The sequence below is a fragment of the Gopherus flavomarginatus genome, chromosome 4 (assembly GCF_025201925.1).
Source record: "Gopherus flavomarginatus isolate rGopFla2 chromosome 4, rGopFla2.mat.asm, whole genome shotgun sequence".
Classification (NCBI taxonomy): Eukaryota; Metazoa; Chordata; order Testudines; family Testudinidae; genus Gopherus; species Gopherus flavomarginatus.
In genome coordinates this window covers 69,904,991-69,926,014 of record NC_066620.1, presented here as the reverse complement: position 1 = coordinate 69,926,014, position 21,024 = coordinate 69,904,991, and the positions used below count along the sequence as shown (strand labels likewise).

The following is a 21,024-nucleotide window of genomic DNA, read 5'->3' as shown; positions in this document are numbered from 1 at the left end:
TTTGAGAATAATATTTATAGGCAAGTAATTTTCTTTTATTCAAAGTTTTTATTTATATCTTTCTCCAGAGAGTCGTTTACTATTTAACTAGCTTTGTAGAATTCATTGCCAAGGGATATCATGAATGCATCTACTTTCTGTGAAAGTAGAATGAATTATACTGTAAAAATAGAAAGGATTAAAGAAATGCTATATGTACCTTTAAGCAAAAGAAAAAATGTTAAAATATAGGTGTCAGGAAAAGAAACATTAAGGCATAAACAATGAGTCCACTTAAGCTAATGGTGAAACATTAGCCGGAGATTGGTAAAAGTTAATAAGGAAATTAACTATGTATGTGTAGCCTCCGGCAAACTTGTCAGTTCTGCTCCCTTTCTTACCTTGTCAAGTTCGCTCCCTTTTTATCTGTATAAACTGAGGTAGTGTGGGTCCTGCATGGTGCTCATGTTATCTGGGTGTTATTAGCAGAGCACTGTGCTAATAAAACAAGAGTGGTCTGACAAACTGAGTCCTGGGTCTAACTTTGACATTTCCTTTAAGATTCTACTTTAACTTACAATACATTTGTTTTCCCAATTGTCTTATAATTGATTTTAATTCATTGCCTTATAGAATGGAATAACTTATTTACATTTTGAGATGACTCAGCATAATTAGGCACTTGCCTAAAGTAACTGTTCAAAGTCAGGTTAGTTTGTTGTTCAGCACACTGCACCATAAAGTCCCTAAAGAAATTGTATTTAGGACAAAAAGATCTCTCTCTCCCATTTAGACTTATACTTCTTGCAGGGCCGGTGCAAGGATGTTTCACGCCCTAAGCGAAACTTCCACCTTGCACCTCTGCCCCCGCGCCCCCATCCTGAGGCGCCCCTCACCCCCCATGGCAGCTCACCCCCTCCGCCCTGAGGCGCCCCCGCTTGTGGCAGCTCCCCACCCCCCACCCTCCACCCTGAGGCACCCCCCCTTGCCCCAGCTCACCCTTGTTCCGTGCACGAGCACAAGCACCCCCGGCACGCCGTCGGTGCTTCACCTCTCCTGCCTCCCAGGCTTGCGGCACCAATCAGCTTAGGCGCCGCAAGCCTGGGAGGCGGGAGAAGTGAAGCAGCTCACCCCTGCCCCGCCTCCTCCCTGAGCACGTCGTCGCTGCTTCACTTCTCCCGCCTCCTAGGCTTGCGGCACCAATCAGCTTAGGCGCCGCAAGCCTGGGAGGCGGGAGAAGTGAAGCAGCCACGGCGTGCGCAGGGAGGAGGCGGGGCAGGGGTGAGCTAGGGCAGGGAGTTCCACTGCGTGCCGCTCCCCTCTTACTTGCTGCATGTGGTCCTCCCCGCACTCCCCTGCCCCAGTTCCCTCCACCTAAATGCCGGCAGCGACCAGGGTAGCTGAAGATCCGGCCGCCGCAGTTGCTGCCGAAGAAAATGGGGCCCCCCAAATCCCAGTGCCCTAGGCAACCGCCTAGGTCGCCTAAATGGTTGCACCGGCCCTGACTTCTTGGGACATGGCCTGACTATTTTCTTTTTTGTACTACTGTCAACAGCAAAGAAAATGCTGTACATTAATCTTAAACGCTATTTGATGATTTTAAAATGCTTTTTTGTTTTATACCTGGACTTCAGGTGAGGTTCCATCTTGTGCCAACGCCAACAGAATACTGACACTGGTTTTCAGATGTTGTCCAGAACCTATTCCACCCACATAACGATGGAGACAACCAAGAGCCAACGAATGACCAGTTCTTGACACAACATCTCGAGCAGACTTTAACCTATCAAGATTAAAGCATAAATCAAAGTATTTGCTAGATTTGTAGTTGAAGCAATGATTGTTCAAGTGTCAGAAAAATAACAAACCTCAGCTCCCGCCTGGACTATTTGTTAACTCAAAAAAAGTAGAGACTTTCTCGGAAGATATCAATGAAAAAGACAAAAGGAAAATATTTAAAACTTTCTCATTATTAACTCCTCATATTCAGTTGCTTGTAAAGTTATTCTGACTTTACTATAACTCCTTTCTTCTCTTCTGGGAAGTATTTATTTCTGACATTTTAGATAAGGAATATTTTTGTAACCGACAGGACACATGATTCTCTTAAACTGTCTACTCTTTGCTTGATGTTGCAGATCACAGTACTCTGTTACCCAGAAAACTCATTGCTAAACTATTGCAAAGGTTAAACAATCAAGAATGAAAATATGAAGAGACATGGTGGAGGACTGACGGGAGTACACCTGAATCCTCTGATATAGTGCCAGCTCACTTGTTAAATCCTTTTAGATTCCACTGCCTCTCACTGCTATGAGTTTTATTATGAGGGTTTTTTAAAATAATCTTTTATTCAAAAGAAACAAGGGGGAAAGTAGCAAGATTTCAAATCATCAGATTACGTAAGTAGTGACATGATAACTTTTCTGATGGATGCTTGGGAAGATTTGAGCCCCTGCCATCTGCTGCAGCTATGACAACTGTAAATAATTAGGCTGTTAGCTACAATTGTTCTCTGGTAGTCACGGAGAATGGATACCTGTAAAGAAGGAAGAGAAGAGTAATTTCTCGTCTTTCTGGGTGTAAGACCTTAGCACCAGGCCATACGCAAACATACAATAATAAATAATAAAAGGTCTCCAATAGATAATATGAGAATTACTTAACAATATGGACAAATTGAAAAATCCATTTGATAAAATGGATCTTGGAAGAGAAATTGTGGACAAAACCATAGCAGTGCTTGGAAAATCATGGGTTGTCAAGGGTAGTAACAAAGTCTTACAAGCAATTGTATTATAAAAACAAAATTTAAATTCTGAATACTGAAAATCTTGAAAAATGCTTAACACATGAAAATAAGTATCCCTGAGATACTTAAACTATCTAGAAGATCTCTTGAGAATAGCTGAGGATAATAAATTTTACTCCTTTAGAAAAACTCTTACCTATAAACATAGAATGAGAGCATGTGTGAATCTAGGTGAAAGCAGGAAGAATCTGAACTTTCCCTTACAATTTCTGATATTGCTTAGTTTGCTGAGATCCAGAGGTATAACTCTAGGTAACTTTTGCCTTATTTATGATAGAAACAGAGTCTTGCCTTGAAATGACATCACTGAAGAAACAAATTATTTCACAAAAAGAATGTCCCCAGATGGTTTTTGGCCTATTTGAGTAAAGCTGATTCCTCCTTTATAAGAAAGAAAGTTTTTATACTTAGAAGTTGCAACCTCTTTTGCATTTCTGCAAACAACAACAACAAAAAAGACTTTTTATATTTTTAAGAGATGGACAAATTAATGCTATTCATAAAAGGGAAGATGAATTTAACGTAACTGGATCATCAGAAGACCAATTTCCATGTTAAAGGAAATGCACTGAAGTATAGTTCACGTACTCATCTGAGGAAAAATTGGTCAGACTTATTTTCCTGAATCTTTAGTACAGACAGGTCTTTAAAGGCCTAATTAGCGATGGGGAGTCACATGGAGTAAGGAAGCAAGTCACTGTGGGCCAACAGAGAAGCCAACTCCTAGGTGCTGAGAAGAGGTGTTGATGACATGTGGCTACCAATATGCATTGTTCTGGATAACCCCACACTTTACATAAACTTAGAGTCAGCCATGTTTATTTTATCTGAAGCAGTTTCTTCATCCTTAAATAGATGATCAAGAACTATTCAACAAACATTTCAGTCAGTCATTGTTCACTCTTAGTAATAGCATATGAAACAATTCAGGATCTGTAAACCTGATTAGGCCTCCCAATCCAAAGTGGTCAGGAATGAAGGAAATATACTTAAAATTATCATTATCGTATTTAGCAGAGACATTTTCTGAACATGTCTGAATTCTATTTTTATTTCCTTTCTTGAGGCAAAGTGACAACAACTTACTTGTCAAAGCTGAATTGAGCCATTCTGGCGATGAAAGTTGCTTCTCCAACTACCTGGGCCATTCTGCCAAGTGCCTCTCCTGCTGCACATCTCAAAATGGGATTAGGATTGTCAAGGGCACCCATAACCAATGTCAAAGCAGATTTGCGGACTTCTTCTGGTCCTAATGTGCTTTTATTCTCAGCTAAACCCTATATGAACAAATGGGAAAAAATATTTGACCAAAAGAAATAAAAGTATGTTTGCTGAAATCAAGTTTAACACAGTTTAAACTGATATTTTTACAAGAGGATAATTCACTAATAAGACAGACTACGTAATTTTTGAAGTGATGTCTTATACACAGCTGGACATATCTTACAACTCACACCTTGAGAAAGGTGTTTAATTTCTACTTCTCTCCCTATTTTCCAAGGGTTTTTTCTTTTTTTTCTTTAAATAAGATTAAAATAATGTTACATGTTAATACAAATAAAGAAACAAAATTAAGACTACACGAACACCCAACTACCACCAAAACAATATTCTGCTTCTGCCCCCAAAACCAAAGCAACTAGTTTCCTCCAAAACCAACAGCAATGGCATTGCATGGTTCTTCACTAATTGTTTTCCATGAGCCAGTTCCAACAATACAACTGGATGGGTTGGCTCCTCTCATAGATCAGGCAGGCAAGGCAATAGCCAATGAGACACTGCAGTCTTCACACATTTAACTCCACCTCCTTCCATCACTCTGACTCCCCTGAGCCCCTCGCCAGCACATCAAGTGGAGAACTTCAGAACTGTAAGCTGAATCATTGTAACAAAACATAACTTCAGCATATGATAAATCTGCTCTTCATGATAGTGAAGGATAGATAGGGTGTCCAGATGTTATAGGGACAGTCCTGATTTTTTGGTCTGTTACCCCTCCCCCGAACCAATTTTTCACATTTGCTGTCTGGTCATCCTAAGGATAGACATCTGCACTGTTGTCTGTAATATATGTCATATGGCATGCTGCTTTCTGAAAGGGTATCTGATGGTCTAGGTTTTAGGGACTTGTAGATATAATGGCTAAGGGAAGACGAGAAAGGGAAAAGAACTCCAGAAGCTAGCTCTGTATCAGAAAATCATGCATTTGTGACCAGACTGGAGGAAATCAGAAATTTTCCTTGCAACATTCAGGTAGTCAGACAGAGGAGAGTAACATTTTAATGGAGACTTTGCCCAGATGCTAGTGCTGGTTGGAGATCATGTTAGCTTGTCCCAGTCTACCAAACAAGTGATTCAGGTTCAACAGCTAGCCACTGACTGCATAACTACAGTCTTGCAAACAGAAAAATCTGAACACTGCCTGGAAAAACTGCTAGAGCAATATCCCTTAAAATGAGGAAAAAAAGAAAATTAAGTCTCCCGGGAGAATTTTCTTCTAGTCTAAACTGACTTGCAATTGGTGAGTCCAGTTAGTCTCTAACAGCATTAAAGGGTACTAATAATCAATTTTGTCTTATCTGAAAAAGACCACATTTCCAATCAATGAACTTCTGGCGTCACTGTTAATGACCTGATGACACTGGCTTTCATCTTCATGGAGTTCTGAGCAAAGTCTATTCAGTACCAGGAGACAGACAGAGGGCATACACTATCAGAGGAACAACAATGGTATGATTTCCCATCCCTCTGGCAAATAGGTTACTGGATGCTGAAGAGAATGAACTGACCCGATAGGTGAGGCATCAAAATCAGTACACCACAATTTAAAGTGTGTGTGATAGGGGGAGGAAATCTCTGTAGGAGAGGGTCAAAGTCAGCAAAGCAATCTGTTACCCATAGGGAAAAAGTTTCAGGTTTACTAGGATTGGACTGTTTGTGAGAAGTAGAAAAATCCTTACTTTGAAGACTGTTTATCTTCCAGTCTCTGCACCTGTGAAACATGCCCCCAGGGAGCCCCTCTTTGGAGTACCTTGTACTTCCACTGCTGCAGTCAACTACTTTGCAGAATTGTGAAAACAAGTGCTCTGTGAGAGTCTGGGGCAGAATGTCAGGGCTTGCAGAATGGTCATAAGAAACTGGATGCAACATGACCACTGCATTAAGTGTATTCATGACTCTTCTCATCCTAACACTCCATGTGAAGGAGGGAAATGATCTTCTCAACAGAAAAGCAAAAATTAATCAGTTACAATATAAACTATTAATCTAAAGCTATGTCTACATTTTGAGCTAGGGGCATGATTTTCCTGCTCATGTGCACACACTTGCAATAACTCGATGAGAATCACACCCCAGCTTGAAGTGTGAACATAGCTTAAAACAGGGGTGCGCAGACTTTTTGGCCCGAGGGCCACATTGGGGTTGCAAAATTGTATGGAGGGCCAGGTAGGGAAAGCTGTGCCTCCCCAAACAGCCTGGCCCTTGCCCCCTATCCAATCCCTCACACTTCCTGCCCCTTGACTGCCGCCTCAGAACCCCCAGAGCCATCCAACCCCCCCTTCTCCTTGTCCTCTGACTGCCCCCTCCTGGGGCCCCCTGCCCCTTATCCAACCCCCCCGGGACCCCACCCCCACCCAACTCCCCCGCTCTCTGACTGCCCTGACCCCTAGCCACACCCCTAACAGGCCCCTCAGGACTCCCACGCTTATCCAACCCCCACGTTCCCTGCCCCCTTACCACGCTGCTCAGAGCAGCATGTCTGGCAGCTGCGCCACCTGCCAGAGCCACACACACTGCTGCGCTGCCCTGCAGAAGCGCGCAGCCCCGCTGCCCAGAGTGCTGCCCGCTCAGCAGCACGGTTGGGGCGGGAGGAGGGACAACAGCAGAGGGACTGGGGATTAGCCTCTCCATCCGGGAGCTCAAGGGCCGGGCAGGATGGGTCCGTGGGCCAGAGGGCCAAAGTTTGCCCAACTCTGGCCTAAAAGGAAGAGGCTACTAAAGAAAAACCAAAGAGGGCCCACCAGAACAACCTGGCTGCTACAGCTGCTACTGATGTCCATAAAGGCAGGATACAAACTGGGCAAGAGACACAAAAGGGCTGGAGCTTGCTGAATGGAAAGAGTGAAAATGGAAGTCTCATTTGCTGGCATCCTACCTAATTCACAAGAGAGGGAAGTCAACCCATTAACCTGCATTGTCATTATTATGTTAAAAAAAAAACAAAAAAAAGATATACCAGTGTTATTGAATTAGAGTTAGCTTTACCTAGGACACCACAGGATCAAACTCCATCAGACTGGAAGCTGGTATGTCAATGTGTTGCACTGCAACAGTCACTAAATTAAAGAACTTTTTAGCTATATGAAGAAAAATTTGAAACTATTTTTCTTTTTCTAATCAAGGTAGCAGCAAAATCATATCTTAACACACTGGATGGGAGTGAAAATGCTGGATGACTGCAGCAGCCCGTTTGGTCCTCAAGTATGAGAAAGACAAGGAATATACTATTATCACTCAGAAAAAGAATCTGGTCACTTTAGGAAAAACACTCTTCCCCTCAAATTATAGGTGGGGAAATAATATGTGATCATGCAGTTAAAGACAGTATCATAACACACATGCACAAAGGAGCCAAATTAAGAATGCACAGGCAAACTTAATTCTGGCTTTTCCTAACTTCTGAATGCTTGACTTTGCAACCTTAGTAATGATCTTTAAATGTAGTTTTTGTGTTTAACATTTATATATAAAAGTCTATAAATCCGAGGATTTTAGTATCTGTCAGTTACAAATTTTTAAGCGGTTTTACCTTCAATGCACTGAGAACAGCAGTGAAGATATTAAGCTGCACAGCTTGTTGGCGGACACCTTTAGCCTGTTTGACACATTCAGCAAAGTGATCCAACATTTGTAGCCTACAAAAGAACAATTAACATCATCACTAAGAGAGACACTGCCAAAAAACATACTGAAAAGACACTACATTTTGCCTAAAGGGAAAAAGACCAACGCAAAAGAGAAAAAAAAAGTAGCAGAAGGGTTTAAACAAGGCCCTGTGAATTCTGCTATTTGGCTGCAGACTGTATTGGGCCCTATGAAAATCTCTCCCTGTCTCACCTGGTGGCCTGAGAACATGCTGCCAGGCAGAGGGGGTAAAGACCTCTGATTGGCTCTTACTGGCTCTGCCTTGAACTCAGCCACAAACAAGAGATTGCCATTTCAGAAGAAATGATTGCTTAGAAGAAACAGCGGCTGCAGACACTGTGCAGTATGACCAGGAACTATGGGGACAGGAGAGAAGAAAAATTCACTTGCTTCAATATCCTCCACCTTAGACACAATGCAGGGAATAAGGAGAGTGCAAAGTGTAATTCACATTCTCTCCTTCCACCTACATGCTGCTGAGAAATAAAAGAGAAGGAGAATATGAACTGGCTTTGTGCCTCACCTTTCCCCCAGAGATGCTGGGGATAGGCGGGAATAGAGCCACAGAGTCTTTTCCTTCAGATACAGGTAGACTTTGTCATAGTTATCCATGCCACTGCAAAGCTGAATTACTGCAAAGTGTTCTCCATGCTCATACACCTTAAATCAATTATAAAAATGACCTCACCACACATTAAGTTGAATTTTCAGGGCTGAAAACTAGGAAAAAGATCTTTTACTTCTAACAAGAGTAACATGTGATATGGAACCCACTGAGAGACAATGAACATGGAACACCAGAAGTAGACTGACTTTTTGAGAGAACTATAATCCCATTAAATTGAAAAAGGAAAGACAACAATACACTGAATTGCACATTAACTTAGACTGACCTGTGTTTGTAAGAAACATGAGGAAAAACCACACCAAAGAGTGCCACAGAGGCATCAATGACTGATACTCCCAGAGGAAGGGGGCCAGGTACAGCTTCACCAGCTGGGATGCGCAAATAAATGGAAGATGGGTCATGTTCCAAAGCTCCACTTCCAGATGCACTGTTTGGCTGAAGCTACAAATAACCACAAGATATTAATACCTTCTAAATACATATCTGCACATATTTATACTGAACATACTGAACTAACCAAACTACATATGCAGCAACTTAAAACTACATTACTCACCAGCAGTTAGAATTCTCTAACTACACTCCTATATGCAATGCCAGGCAAATCCCAGAACGTTCAAAGCAGCTAACGGCTTGGTGTGAGCAGTCTCAGTACAGATGAGGTGGGTGAATTAAAGACAGAGTGACAAAATTTGGTTCTGACAGCTGCTCTGAAAGCAGTGAACACAAAGAGGCATTTCAGGGCAAAAGGTTAAAGTGTCATTTCCTCAGCCTGTGCTTGAGGCGGAAAGGCAGCGTAAATCCTGTAACAACTCAAGGAGTAATGATCCCCCAAACAGATCAATTTTAGTTCTAGAAATTGATTTCTTTGACATAGTAAAAACATCTCTTTAAACTCACCCCCTTATCCAGGTATGCCATCAAACAGCAGCAACCATAAGTGAAAAAAAGGTGAGTTTTTTCACATCAAGTATTTATTGTTATTTAAGTGATAAACAATGTATGAAATATAGTTTGAGGCTAGTGCTTCTGTGGTCTCCTGGGCAAGCAGATCAAACAGAAACTGAGTAGTCACTGAGACCTCTTCATGCCTCTTTATACACCTGCTTAGATTGTAGTTCCATGCAGGCAGTAGGATGCATGCAGTTCCAAACATTAAAAGCTTTGAACAGGGCTAGGTTTCACTCATCAGGATATGCAATTCCAAGACAAGGATCTATGGATGCAAGTATAGGAATGCACATTTATAGAGAAGAGTGGGACAATAAAACAGACTGTTCACCCCAGTAGCCTCAAAGGTGAAGAGGGTTAGCCTGGGCCAGCAAGGGAAAGAAGGTCCTTTCCTCTCCCACTCCTCATGGGAGCTCAGCTTCTTTGTGGGCTTGAGAAGGGGGAGGAGGCATCCTAACTGACTTGGGCTTCCATTGTACCTTTCAATCCAGCCATTGCTTCCTGTGCACCCAAGGGGAGGGTTTATAAACCCTTACCTCCACCCAGTATACCATTCTACTTCTGAGAGCAACAGCTCCCCTGCCTCCTGAATATCAGGCTAGGGCTGGGTTTTGGGGCCAGCTGTGGGCATCATACTAGTCACCTTTTAGGGGCTGAGGAGTTTTTCCCACACTGCCAGACTGACCTGGACAGAGAGGTATTTTCACCTTCCCCTTGGCAGTCCAGGAACTATATGGGCAGGTTAGGTTACAGAGTTCATGGTGTCACAACCTGACAGCATAAATACTGGAACTAGGGTTTCTGGGGTGCTGCTGCACTCCTAGGTTTGAAATGGTTTCCAGTCATTTACAGGGCTTACAGTTTGGTTCAATGGCTCTCTGCACCCCCACTATACAAATTGTTCCAGCGCTCCTGCCTGACAGATGCCTAAAACAGAGGAGTTGGGATCAGAATGACAGGAAATGTATCCCCTAAAGGTGGGAAATGGAGCTGGGCCTCCTAACATCTGGTACAGTGAAGGATCAAGCCCCTTTCACCCTCCCCTTTAAACTATGTACAAGAGGAAGCCACTGGAGTCCCAGCATTAATGTTGAGACCAGGATAAAGGTTTTGAGCGAAGAGGGGAGGGCACCGAGGACAGCTCTCTTCTAGGTGGTACTGATGACCCGTACACTTGTTGAGTTATTGCCAGATAATTTCCCAGATGCATTTAATTAATAAAGTTGTGATCTAGTTGTCATAACATTTTTTCCCAGATCTGGACCTTAGCGTCCAAAATATGGGTGTTAGCATGAAAACCTCCAAGCTTAGTTACCTGCTTGGACCTGGTACGGCTGCCACCAGCTAGGAATTATACAGTGCTTAGCTCACTGTGGTCTCCCCATAACCTTCCCTGGGGGACCCCAAGACTCAGATGCCTTGAGTCTTACAACAAAGGGAAATAACTCCCTCCCCTTGTTTCCTTGTTACTTCCTCCCAGACTCCCCTCCCTGGACGACCCTAGGAGATTCCCTGCTTCCAGTCCTGGAAACACAAGTACCGAGAGATCTAATCTCTCCCCCTCACCCAGAGGATATGCAAAGTCAGGCTTAGTAAATCTAACACAAAGAGATTTTCCCCTTGACTTCTTCCTCCCACCAATTCCCTAGTGAGCTGCAGACTCAATTCCCTGGAGTCCCCACTAAAGAAAAACTCCAACAGGTCTTAAAAAGAAAGCTTTATATAAAAAAAAAGAAAAAGGGATATTAAAAATAGGCTTTGTATCAAGTTGACAATATACAGGGTCAATTGCTTAAAAGAAAAAGGAATAAACAGCCTTATCCAAAAAGAATACAATTTAAAATATTCCAGCAACTACACACATGTAAATACAAAAGAAAATAATATAAACCTATTGTCTTACTATCCTTGTACTTACAACTTGGAAACAGAAGATTAGAAAGCCAGGAGATAGAAAAATCACTCTCAGAGCCGAGAGGGCACAGACACAAGACAAAGAACAAAGAACTCACACCCAAAACTTCCCTCCACCCAGATTTAAAAAAGTCTTGTTTCCTGATTGGTCCTCTGGTCAGGTGTTTTTTGTTACCCTTTTCCAGGTGAAAGAGACATTAACCCTTAGCTATCTGTTTATGACACTAGTTAAACAACATTCCCAGTGTCTTGACTTTCTTTCAGTGATGTCTGGCAAAAAACACAACTGGACCAATGTTAAGAGTTGATTATCTGCAAAAATTCATTAAAAGGATCTTCAAAAGAAAAATTGCCCAAATTCCTTTAATTTTTCACATGCCTATAAATGTTTCCAACAGCCAAACAGATTTCCTTCAAAAATGTAAGTAGTTCCTTCTACTCCCAATAAGACTTTGTACGTTACCATCCAGATGAAGGATATGATTTCATACTGTTGCTTTAAGAAGAAAAAAGTCCCTTTTTGGTATAACACTAGTTGCAACGTACATACTGTGACAACAGTTCCATTATAAACTCTGCTTCTTTTGCATTTTAGAATATCTCAGCTGGGGAAAAAATTATGGAACTTATTGCTAAATCTATAAAGGTTTAATTCACATTTTAAAAGCAAGGATAGTTGACTAACCAGAACTTTATAAACTGTGCAATGATATTCTCTACTGATTTTTTTTTTGGTAGCTAGTTTTACCTGAAATTTACACTGCATATGCCTGGCTTTAAAACCTGTAAAATCCTTTGAGACAAGCTTGGAAATCAGTAGAATAACACTGGTCTTCCAGATCCATAGTAAGAGTGCAGTTTCAGTTTTTAGGATTTTATTCAGCAGAGCCAAGGATAAGAGGAGTTTTATTACTGATTTTTTTTTTTACCTGATCTTCAATTGATTTATGATCTGTTTCCTGCAGCCAAGAGCCAAGAAGAACACTGTCATCATAATGGCAAAGAGATCTAAGCAGCGATGTAGTTGTATTAGCAGAATTGTCTGTCAAAGTGAATTCTGCCACTAGCTCCCGAAGGAGTGCATTAAATGATCCTAGAAAACAGAACTGTACATTAAATCTAATAATAAAATTCTTGGCTCTTCCATAGACTTCAAGGCATTTTACAAATGCAAGCAAGTAGCATTATTCTCATTTTACAGATGGAAAACTGAGGCAAAGAGCAGTAAACTTGATTATCACAGGGTCAGTGGCATATGTGCACACAGAATCCAAAAAGGACCCTTGACTCCAAAGCCCAGTGCCTCATGCTGGCTCCTACAAGATCACGATCCCAATCTTGCAAACACTTTGCATGATCAGAGTCTATTTTTGTAAACATCGTATTGCCACAGAAAATAAATGTACTATTGCTCTTTGTCCCATCTACTAATATTGATCTAATAGACTTGTTTCATAATATAATATATTAGCACAAGGAGTAGGCAACCTATGGCATGAGTGCCGAAGGCGGCACATGAACTGATTTTCAGTGGCACTCACACTGCCCAGGTCCTGGCCACCGGTCTAGGGGGCTCTGCATTTTAATTTAATTTTAAATGAAGCTTCTTAAGCATTTTAAAAACCTTATTTACTTTACATACAACAACTGTTTAGTTATATATTATAGACTTATAGAAAGAGACCTTCTAAAAACATTAAAATCTATTAACTGCACGCGGTACCTTAAATCAGAGTGAATGAATGAAGACTCAGCACAGCACTTCTGAAAGGTTGCCGACCCCTGTATTAGCATGTCTAAGCTTACTAAACTCTGAATTACTGACATGCAGAAAGAAAAAATATAGAATACAAACTATTTCTTTTGGACCAGACAATATGGAGCATTTGAAAAATACAAAATCATTTTAAATGTTTGAGTGTATTTATTTCCTTAGGACTGTGTGTACTTTCTAACATTTAGGGAATCTAAACTGAATAAATGATCCTTCATTAGAATTCTCTGAGAAAATTCACACACATAAATAAGAAAATGAGCATTTTGTCCTAACTGCAGTTACATTTACAAGTTAGATGTCAACTTAATGATGCTAACCTTCTGAACACTTGAAATCAATATATTCTATACATCAACAGTTTGGATTGATTTAATTCAAAGCTGATTTTAATCAGCAAACAGGAAACACTAATTTAAACAACAGATTTTAATCTTGTTTTTCCATTTAAAGTTTTAGTTATTTCCATAGAAAATGGTTGATTCTCATTTGTGGGTGACCACTAAAGCATGCTGATTTGCAACTAAATATAAAACTTTTATACCAGATTTATTTTTGCTAAGCAAGAGGATGTATGTCTATACACATTCATGTAAGCAATTATATATCTTAGCTTACATTTTTCAGATTCCTAAATTTTACATTTTTTATTATAGTGAATGGTGCATTTATTTACTAGATGATTAATAATATTTTACTTGTGATTTGTGTCAAGGTCTATTTGGATGGAAATTCAAATTCAACGAAATATGCATAACAACAGCATTTTAATTTGTATTTATTAGTAGTAGTTAAATAAAACTACCTTAAATGTGCAGGATACATAAGAAAAAAGTTTATCACAACATGTTTTGCGTTTAATACTAACTGATTTATTAAATAAAAAATCTGTAATCAGAGAAACTGCAGTGATTGTTTTTGGTCAACATGTCCTTCAAGATTTTAGAACTAGTAGATCTCATCCTTTCACACTTAGTTTCTATTCACAGAATGAAAGAGGAAAACAAGCTTTCCTGCTTTCCCAACTGGTTTCTTAACTTTGAATGAAGTAGTCATTGAACTAACCTAGCTGAATAAACTGAAATGAAGAAAATATTAACTCTGCCCAGCAGAAAAGGCTATTGCTGTCAAAAGTTGGTTTTACACTTCAGTAAACTCTGGTTCCACATGCTTAGCCAGTGACTTCCCCAGTTAAGTGGTTTGACTTTCTTTAAAACTTAAGCGGCAAACATGTACTGCTTAATATTATTTTTTAATTTAATTTAAATGATTGTAATAAATTATATAAAAATTTAGGCCTTAATATAATTTTTCAGAGTTTCAAATTTCATTTTAAATGTTTATTTTAAAAAATAAATCTATATTTAATGTAAATTAAAGGATCCAATTTACAGAAAAATATCCAATTTTAATTTTTAAGGTTTTTTTTAACTATGGATTTTTATCCACTATGTATATCAATCTAGCACTGCATTAATGTTAAAGACTAGGAAACCATAAACTTAAAACCAGGAAATGAATCTTATCTCTATCCTTTGTGTATCAGCCTTAAGATATCATTCTGTGTCTGCCTCTTTATATCAGTTTATTGTATTTCTTAAATAAAACATAAAACTCTACAAATTGGAACTTTATCTTCTGTACATATACATTACATACACTGTATGTGTTGTGCTGTACTATGCAGTGTAGAAATTATGCATTTAAACTGATAATATAATATTTAAAATTCTAATACTATATTCTTCATCCTCTAGAGTTTCCATTTTTATCTAACTAATGTTATCTTTTATTTTGAAACAATGACATTGGATCTTCTTAATCCTGTATTTGCACTGAAATCACAGAAATTCAATTGCTTTGTGGTAACAGAAATAATAAACCAAATACATATGGAAGATTTGTCACACCTTTGAACTCTATCATTTCTTTTAACCATTAATTTAGATCTTAAATATTTAAGCTGCACTGTAAAGATTTTCAAACAACGATTTCTTTTCAACTGGTATGAATCTAAGCCTTACCCACCAAAGAATCCATCAAAAGGCATAACTATACTTTCTTATTTGGTAATTCCCTTTAAAAATATATATTTATTTACCTTCATAGGTTTTTGGAGGTAACAAAGCCAAAATGTCATAAAGTCTTAAACGGACCATAGCTGCACTAGCTTTAAGATGAGCTCCATGGGCTTTAATTACTGATGGAATGCTACAGTGTGAAAAAGGAGAGAGAATTAGGTACAATCAAACATTAATTATGTTATGATATTGGGCATTTAAGATTTTTTTTAAAGTAAGTGGTAGTTGAGATAACAGTACACTGCTCAGAAAACTATTCTGAATAAAGTTACTCAGATTATTAATTTGTTTTCAGAAGTAACAGTACTGAGAGGATCTTTAACACCATGCAAATCAAAGAGCAGATCAAAATACATTAGTAAATTATTATTACTGTAAACTGTTTGTTTGTTTTCCGCAGTGTATATTTAAAACCTTTTCATATGTTACATTGTATAATAGGCCACTTTTATTAACAAACTTCATTTTTACTTCTAATTTCTTGATGTTCTTATTCTTTGTGAAGGGACTAATTAACTAAGCAATCAAGAATTTATTGAGCTGGAAATCCAAAATCAAAAAGGGAGTTTAAAATGACCAAGTCAAGTCAATTGTTGTATGCAGTGTTGTTGTAGCCATGTCGGTCCCAAAATATTAGGAAGACAAGGTGGGTGAGGTAATATCTTTTATTGGACCAACTTCTATTGGTGAGAGAAAATCTTCCAAGCGTACATAGAGATCTTTTTCTTCTTTTTTCCCAGACCCACCTTGTCTCTCTAAAGAGAGGTCAAAACGAGCCCAAAATATAAGTTATGTTTTGTAAAAGTTTATCACAAAAGACCAAAATAAGTGTTTTCATGAAATTAAATTTAAAAGAAAAATTGATCTTCAAGAGAAAGAAATGAGCACCACTCTGTGGGCAATCCAAGGACTGCAACATAAGGTCACAGCATGAAAAACCACAAGTAAAACTAACTAGAAATACAAGTGAAACTTACTGAACCAATTTCAATAACCAGGCTCAATGAAAAGTAGAACTCAGACCTGAAACAGTGACAACTTAGATTTTTTTTCCATTTTGATAATGTAAGCCATTGTTTATAATAGACTGTTTTAACAATGGCATTTTTAGCCTCAGACTGTCCCTTTAAAAATACAGAAAGGAAGAGAATTTTAAAAGCTGTCTACTTACTGTGACATCATTGTCATGGCACATTCTATAGGTGTCATTAATTTTCTGATCACATCTTCAGTAAGGAGCTCAGGACAGTGAGCAACGAAACTCCTCATAGCTATCAATGTAAAACATTTCAGTCAAAGTTAAATGGCAATAGAAATGGAAATAAATTTCAGCAAATAACCAAGCTACAGATGCTAACAGGATACAAAAAATGAAAATGTTTAATCACATTTTAATTAACTCATAGGTTATAAAACAATTAGTAAGATTACACACTGAAAAAAATTAATTATGTAACAAGTTTTGTGCATGCCTTTTCAATTACTTTTTGATAGAAAGAGATGAATTACAAAGTTTCTGTATGAGTATGTTATTTGTGATGTTGAAATTAGCATATATCTAATGAAACAAGACATGAACTTTCACCACTTCTTTGTGATTCTTACCGCACAAAGCTCCAGCACGACCTTCCAATGTTACTTGCCAGGTAAAAGAGTCTCCTCGGGCTTTCTCTGCTTCTAGCTCCTTTAGAGAACGAGGAAATACATTTCGCCATAGCAGCAGCATCTTAGGTAGATGGTACCGAACAACTGAAGGACCTAGACAAGGAAATGTTTATCTGAAATTGCAGCATCTATTTATAATGTTCAATATAATAAAAAATAAGGGTATTTCAATAATAACTTCAGACTAAAATAAACTGCAACGCAATAGAGATTTCTGAATACAATAACTTTTTGCTGATTTCTTACTTTTTGCATTTCCTCCTGCTAGAACAATGAAAAATAAAGGAAGTCATTCTCATTTTTAGGTTTGAAGTGCTGTAAATAAACTACAAGAGCATTTTTATTTGTTGGTTAACAACTTTCGTTATTAGAGAGGCATGGTAAATGGGGCGTACTCGAAAGCATGTCTCTTTCACCAACAGAAGTGGGTCTAATAAAAGATTTTCCTTCATCCACATTGTCTCTCTAATATCCTGGGACCAACATAGCTACAACAACACTGCAAACAACTGTTTTATTAGTTATTTTAATTCATGGAAACGTGTATTAATCTTAGGTTCTGCGGAGTCTTGTTTATACAAATGCTAAACTTGGGGGCAAATTTAAGTTGACAATGTGACTTTAAAAACCTGGATGTTTTTATAATAATATATTAGTGACTTCTAGAACCAGTCTATATTTTTGTTTTTCATCGTATACTCAGTTTGAGCAAGACATGTTCTTTTAACTAAGCTAAACTGTTCACATTACAAACAAAAAACTAACTGGTAGTTATTAAATAAGTATCTAGCTTTAATGGCAAGTTTTTCAAAAAGCGTTAGAAAGTTCTGGAGGGCATAAAATCCACTGTTGCAAACTCTTCTTTAAAAAACAAACAAAACAAAACACAAAAAAACAGAAAAAGTCCCCAGAAGGGCAACCAAGATAGTTCAATGTATTTCAAGGCTCACATATGATGACAAGTTTGCAAAACGCAGGATTACTTAGAGCAAAAAGAATAGACTTGAGAAGGAACCTGATTGAGAACAGTGAATAGAGATCTGTCCTGTTTTCACTGTGTGTCATAATATAACTAGAAAATTGTTACTGGATCACTAAAATTCAAAGAGAGGATATTTAAAACCTACCAGTGTATGATCAATTTTCAGAATGTAATGCCACAGACGGTCAGAGTCAAATACTGGGTTGGATTTTAAAAAGACAACTAGATAATTAAGACCATTAAGATCTGTAGTTGTTCAGTTATAATTATTTATACTGTTCCATAGAGATGAGATACTGAGATGGGTAATCACATCTCATATTTATAAAAGCAGTAAAGAATTCCTTCTGTCTGCATACAGCATTACATAATTAAGTAATACACATTAATTATGGACGGAGGGAGGGGTTTGCCTTCCTCCAAGGCATCAGCTACTTGCTATTGCTAAATGCAGAACTAAACAGAAAAATGTTGTGATCTGGTATGGTAAATCAGCTTATATAAAAGTATCAGTGTACCACTCCAGTTTAACTTAAAAAGGGATAAATGAAAATTTAACTGTTGAGTTATGAACATGATGCTATACAAACAAAGTAATTTTTCCCCTAGAATAAATAACCTTGTGCTAGGTTTTTGATTGCTCCAGCACAAAGTGTATTTACCATAACAGATACATCGCAAATGCTGGACAAGAATTAAAACAACATAACTAAAATAAAAAGCAACTACTAGTACAAACCTAAAGTCATAAGTGCACCAAGTAAAAGCCATCCAGCTTGAGTGCGCTGTAAGGATAGTCTGCTATTTTGAGCAGCAGTTCGTAACAGATCCTCAGCAATACTGACAACCATCTGCAACAACAAGATAAAGAGTAATAGATTTCAAATATAAGTTAAATCGGCTAAGGAAGCTGCCACAAAGTAACCTATTACACATGCTCTACTGTATGTTAAAATGTTCTCAAATAATCTAACATTTTGGAAAAACCAGATTACTTTTTAGGCAAGTTATCTACTCCTATGTATGTGCAATGCTGATACAGTCAACTTGTCTGTATTATCAATTGATTCTTGAAACAGAATTTAATGAAATCACAACAAGAAAACAAAGCTGTGAAACAAGAACTAAAAGCACACAAAAAATGACTTTTGTTCTTTATCAGTTATTAGTCCGGTTTCAACCATGTTTTAAAGGTCAGTGTCCCGCAGTCAGTTGAAACATTTATTTCTCAAAATAAATGTCTTTAACTACAGTACAATTCCAGAGATTAAACATTCTTCATCATCAACTCACTTTTCCCTTTGCATGAGGAATACCTAAGGGACACTGATGCACTCCACCTAGTAAAGCAGCCATTGCAAAACTGTAGCCACTAACTGCTTCTGGTGAGGTCTTCAGATTGTTGAGCCTTTCAGCGCACCTATCCAGAAATGGAGTCAACTGAAAAGGCAATGCCACAGCTACACAGCGCAAGCACCATGCAGCAGCTAGTCGAGCAGCCATGCTTGGATGAAGAAGAACTGAGGTTACTGTCTCCAGTAGCCCTGTGGAAAAAACAATACATGATCATGTAATTAAAGACTATCACAATGTATATCTACAAGGGGGCTAACTCAACGTTGCAGAGGCAGCCTTAATTCTGGTGTTCCCTAACTTCTGAGTGCTTAATTTTGCAACCTTAAATTTTCTTTTAACATCATTTTTGTGTGTTATTTCCTATGTTTTTAAAAAATAAACTGACATAAATTCTATCACATGGCATCATACTGATCCCCAAATAGTTCACCAGAAGGACTGGAACCTTTAGATCCACTGTACAGGCCTCTAACACTCGAGCTCAGGGTGACAGAGCACCAGTAGACTGTCATCCTAAACAGCCACTAGAAGGGGATGACAGATTTCAGAGCCATTTTGCCAGTAGGCTTCACAGATATTTGATGACAGAGATATGGCAAGATTCAGAAATCTTGGGTTCCATTCCAGGTTCTGGATAGGAGTTTGCTCTAGGGGTCATAGACTTTTCTACCCCATCCCAGTCCTGTCTTCTCCCCTCCCCCAACCACTAGACTCTTCATCCTAGTCTCAAGAGAACCCTCCTCATGTAGCCAGGCCCAGTCTCCATTCCCAGCAAGTCCCCGTCTCTCTTCACCCACCATTTCCACTTTTTCTGTCACCTGCCAGTCCAAGTTTCCAATAGGCTCCATGTCCCAATCTAGTCCCTCCATCACCCCCATGTCCAGAGTCTATGAGTCCATGAGCTCTTATCCCCACTGTATTTGAGTCAGGCATCTTCCTTCTTCTCAGTGCTTGGGTGCCAGCAAGGAGAGCACTGAGAGCACAGAAGTGAGTCTCCTTGCCCTTAGTTCCTATGCTCAACACCACAGTACCCCTCAGTAGCTAAGAGAAGAAACTGCAGGGAAAATCCTGCAAAGCCCTTGCACTGCAGCATGCTCAGTACAAAAACACTTTTCAGATAATCTACCTGTTGTTAAATACTAACAACTCTCCACTGAACATATGCAAACTGAGCTTTTTCAAAGGCTTACAGTTTGGTCAAATTTGGGCAGTTTTTCCTGGGAACAGCAAAAGGCACACCTAGGGTAACCAGATAGCAAGTGTGAAAAATCGGGACAGGGGGTAATAGGAGCCTATAAAAAAGTCCCAAAAATCGGGACTGTCCCTATAAAAATTGGGAAATCTGGTCACCCTAGGCACATCCCTGGCACAAAGACAACTCCCTCCCCTTGCTACAAAGCCCGCAGGCACCAGAGCTTCTCAACAAAACCTCTTTACAAATTTTTTTTTTTTTTAACATGAGCAAAACAACTTATTTTCCCTTTTCTCAGCAACAGCTAGGCCACTTTCAATTAACTTTCCTAAAAAATTTCACCCTGAGAAAGATAACGTGTTTCTTAAATGATTATTTATCCATTATATTTTGCCAGTTTTTAACTGTGTTCCACATAACTGCTTATGAACTGCTTTATAGAGCTGCTGAACTTCATCCACATACCTAGAGAGGGTTCTTGTATGAGTGGAGACGCAGTGGCATTCAGGCTCTGAACCAGGCTACCCAGTTCTTGAAGGGCACACACCATCACATGTTGGCTTGCAGCTATGTCAGCAGCTCCTGATTTATTTTCACCGTTGGTATCATTTACAACCGCTTCTGCAAACAAAGAAAATCAAGTCTCTTACTAAACTCTGTCACTTGACTCACACTTGAATATAGATAAGAATCACTACAGAAGCTGGACAGAAACTATTTAGTTTTGGCAACAGCCTTAAAAATGCAAATGCAACCACAAGTTT

At 38.9% G+C, this 21,024-nt stretch overlaps 1 protein-coding gene across 2 annotated transcripts in view; it reads right to left on the bottom strand.

Moving 5' to 3' along the window:
- Window positions 1–21,024, bottom strand: part of HEATR5B (HEAT repeat containing 5B) — an 87,711-nt gene that overhangs the window by 46,795 nt on the left and 19,892 nt on the right. For both annotated transcript variants that reach the window (XM_050950281.1, XM_050950280.1), the window contains 11 exons: window positions 20,726–20,881; window positions 19,006–19,256; window positions 18,452–18,563; window positions 16,671–16,823; window positions 16,237–16,336; window positions 15,086–15,195; window positions 12,140–12,303; window positions 8,611–8,786; window positions 7,602–7,707; window positions 3,878–4,068; window positions 1,603–1,762 (listed from right to left, as the gene is read on the bottom strand). In XM_050950281.1, coding sequence (XP_050806238.1) covers window positions 1,603–1,762; window positions 3,878–4,068; window positions 7,602–7,707; window positions 8,611–8,786; window positions 12,140–12,303; window positions 15,086–15,195; window positions 16,237–16,336; window positions 16,671–16,823; window positions 18,452–18,563; window positions 19,006–19,256; window positions 20,726–20,881 — 1,679 coding nt within the window. The remainder of the gene's footprint in view (window positions 1–1,602; window positions 1,763–3,877; window positions 4,069–7,601; window positions 7,708–8,610; window positions 8,787–12,139; window positions 12,304–15,085; window positions 15,196–16,236; window positions 16,337–16,670; window positions 16,824–18,451; window positions 18,564–19,005; window positions 19,257–20,725; window positions 20,882–21,024) is intronic.